Source organism: Morone saxatilis, unplaced genomic scaffold (assembly GCF_004916995.1).
Source record: "Morone saxatilis isolate NCDOM2014 unplaced genomic scaffold, NCSU_SB_2.0 Contig16, whole genome shotgun sequence".
NCBI classification, from domain to species: domain Eukaryota; kingdom Metazoa; phylum Chordata; class Actinopteri; family Moronidae; genus Morone; species Morone saxatilis.
Window position 1 is genome coordinate 5,529,238 of NW_023339718.1, and position 1,876 is coordinate 5,531,113.

Consider the following 1,876-nt stretch of genomic DNA (forward strand, 5'->3'; position numbering starts at 1 on the left):
GTCACGGTGTACACCTGTACACCCCAGCAGCCAGGTGAGAGGTCAACCCACTGGAGGTCACAGACTTACCGCTCCATCCAGGATGAGGTTTTGGTTTCTCCCACTTTCCGGGGACGTCAGCGAAGGGGATTCCTTTAAAGATGTCAACGGTCCTGAACAGCCCCATCCTGTGACTCTTCCCCTCCACCTGCCCCCCCTCCGTCTGCACCACGCCCAGCTGCACACACACACACACACACACACAGAGAACAGCTGATAAACTGATCAATCAATGAACACAAACAGTGAACTCAATAAATAATATAAGTTTGTGGAAAACCAGAGATTTGGATGAATTTGAAGTGCTGCAGTTTTCCTGATATTTCATTAAACTTTTTACACTGTATAGTTTTAAAGTTTTCTTGCACCCTTAAAATCAAAAGGTCACACGAAGACAGTGTTTGCTGCAGAGGTCAGATGTTCTCAGTGCGGTAGGAAGCTATTGTTCTCTGATTGGTTAGTGTGTCAGGAAGCAAATCAAAACAGTGACGGTGACTGATATGAGCTGCTGATAATCTTTATATGTCTTCATGATCAGACTCAAACCAGCACTGAATATATTTAAAGAGTGTGTGTGTGTGTGTGTGTGTGTGTGTGAGCAACCCGAGGGTCGGGACCCCCAGGGGCCAAACAATAAAACTGAGTAAGAGGAAGCAGAAACTAAAACAATACACAGCACTGTCTCCTTTTCTGTGGATGGAATTTTTATTTTTTAAGTTTAGATTATTATTATTGTTGTTATTGTTGTTTTTGTTGTTGTTGTTGAACAACAAGGAAAAAACTGTAAATCTGTCAGAAAATATGAATATTAAGTCTGTATGATTGTTAAACATGATAAAATACATAAAATGTGGATTCATCCGCTGCTGAAAATAGTTCCCATGAACGCTCTCAGCTGATTTAAACATGAAGATAAACAGAATATCTGCGTCTGTAAAGAGCAGAAATATATAAAAAACAGATTTATACTTTGATAAACGTATGAAGCTGTGATCAGGTCACACTCACCTTTGCAGCTGAGGCCGAGTTCAGCCAGACGCCGAACAGAACCACCAATACCAGCATCATCACACCTGTCTGTCTGTCTGTCCACCTGTCTGTCTGTCTGCAGCCGCTCTGCAGTCGCTCTGCAGTCGCTCTGCCTCGCTGTCTGACCCCCTGCTCTTTATACTCTGATGGAAACCTCTTATCTCCACCGGCTCTGCTGAAGGCTTGAAAGGAACCTTTTTCTCGGGAGGAGCCAATGGGGGTTGAGCTCTTCACTGTGCAGTAATCTGAGTATTTTAACTCCTCAGCAGTCCAGTAAATCTGTTTCTGAGGCTTCTTCATTAGATCTACAACACTGAAGTTAATTAACGAGAATCCTTCATCTTTCTTGAAGTTACTTTTAATGTGAACAAATACAGATTAGCAGCACGGCTAGCTTCTTAAAAGGTATTTAACACTATAATAAAGGTGAATTCAGTTTGTTTCCCACATTAGAAAAACGTTATAAACACAATTTAATGTTTATGTTAATGTTTAATGTTTCCTTAAAATTGCTGTGGTTGGAAACTGTACTGCCAACATCTACTTTATTACATTAAACCTGTATTTCCAATTGTTTACTGTGTGCATCTTTAGCACAGTAACATGTGAACTATTATCACGTATCTGCTTCGCAATGGAATCAGCAATAATCCCCCAGATGAAGTCAGTCAGAGTTCCCAGTGGAGAACATGAAGATTCCCTTTGTTTTAATTCCACATTGTCTAGAATTCAGGGTTTACAGACACTGCAGCTGAAGCTCAGAGACAGCGAGGGAGAGCTCAGTGACTGCAGCTGAAGCTCAGAGACA

General features: G+C 41.6%; 2 protein-coding genes across 2 annotated transcripts in view; both read right to left on the reverse strand.

The window, feature by feature from the left end:
- The window catches only part of LOC118326185 (bile salt-activated lipase-like), a gene marked incomplete in the record, with an annotated part of 8,145 nt that extends 6,982 nt beyond the window's left edge, over window positions 1–1,163 (reverse strand). Inside the window, 2 exon segments of the mRNA XM_035659131.1 lie at window positions 70–217; window positions 1,048–1,163. Coding sequence (XP_035515024.1) covers window positions 70–217; window positions 1,048–1,107 — 208 coding nt within the window.
- The window catches only part of cntrl (centriolin), a gene marked incomplete at its 5' end in the record, with an annotated part of 184,646 nt that overhangs the window by 98,467 nt on the left and 84,303 nt on the right, over window positions 1–1,876 (reverse strand).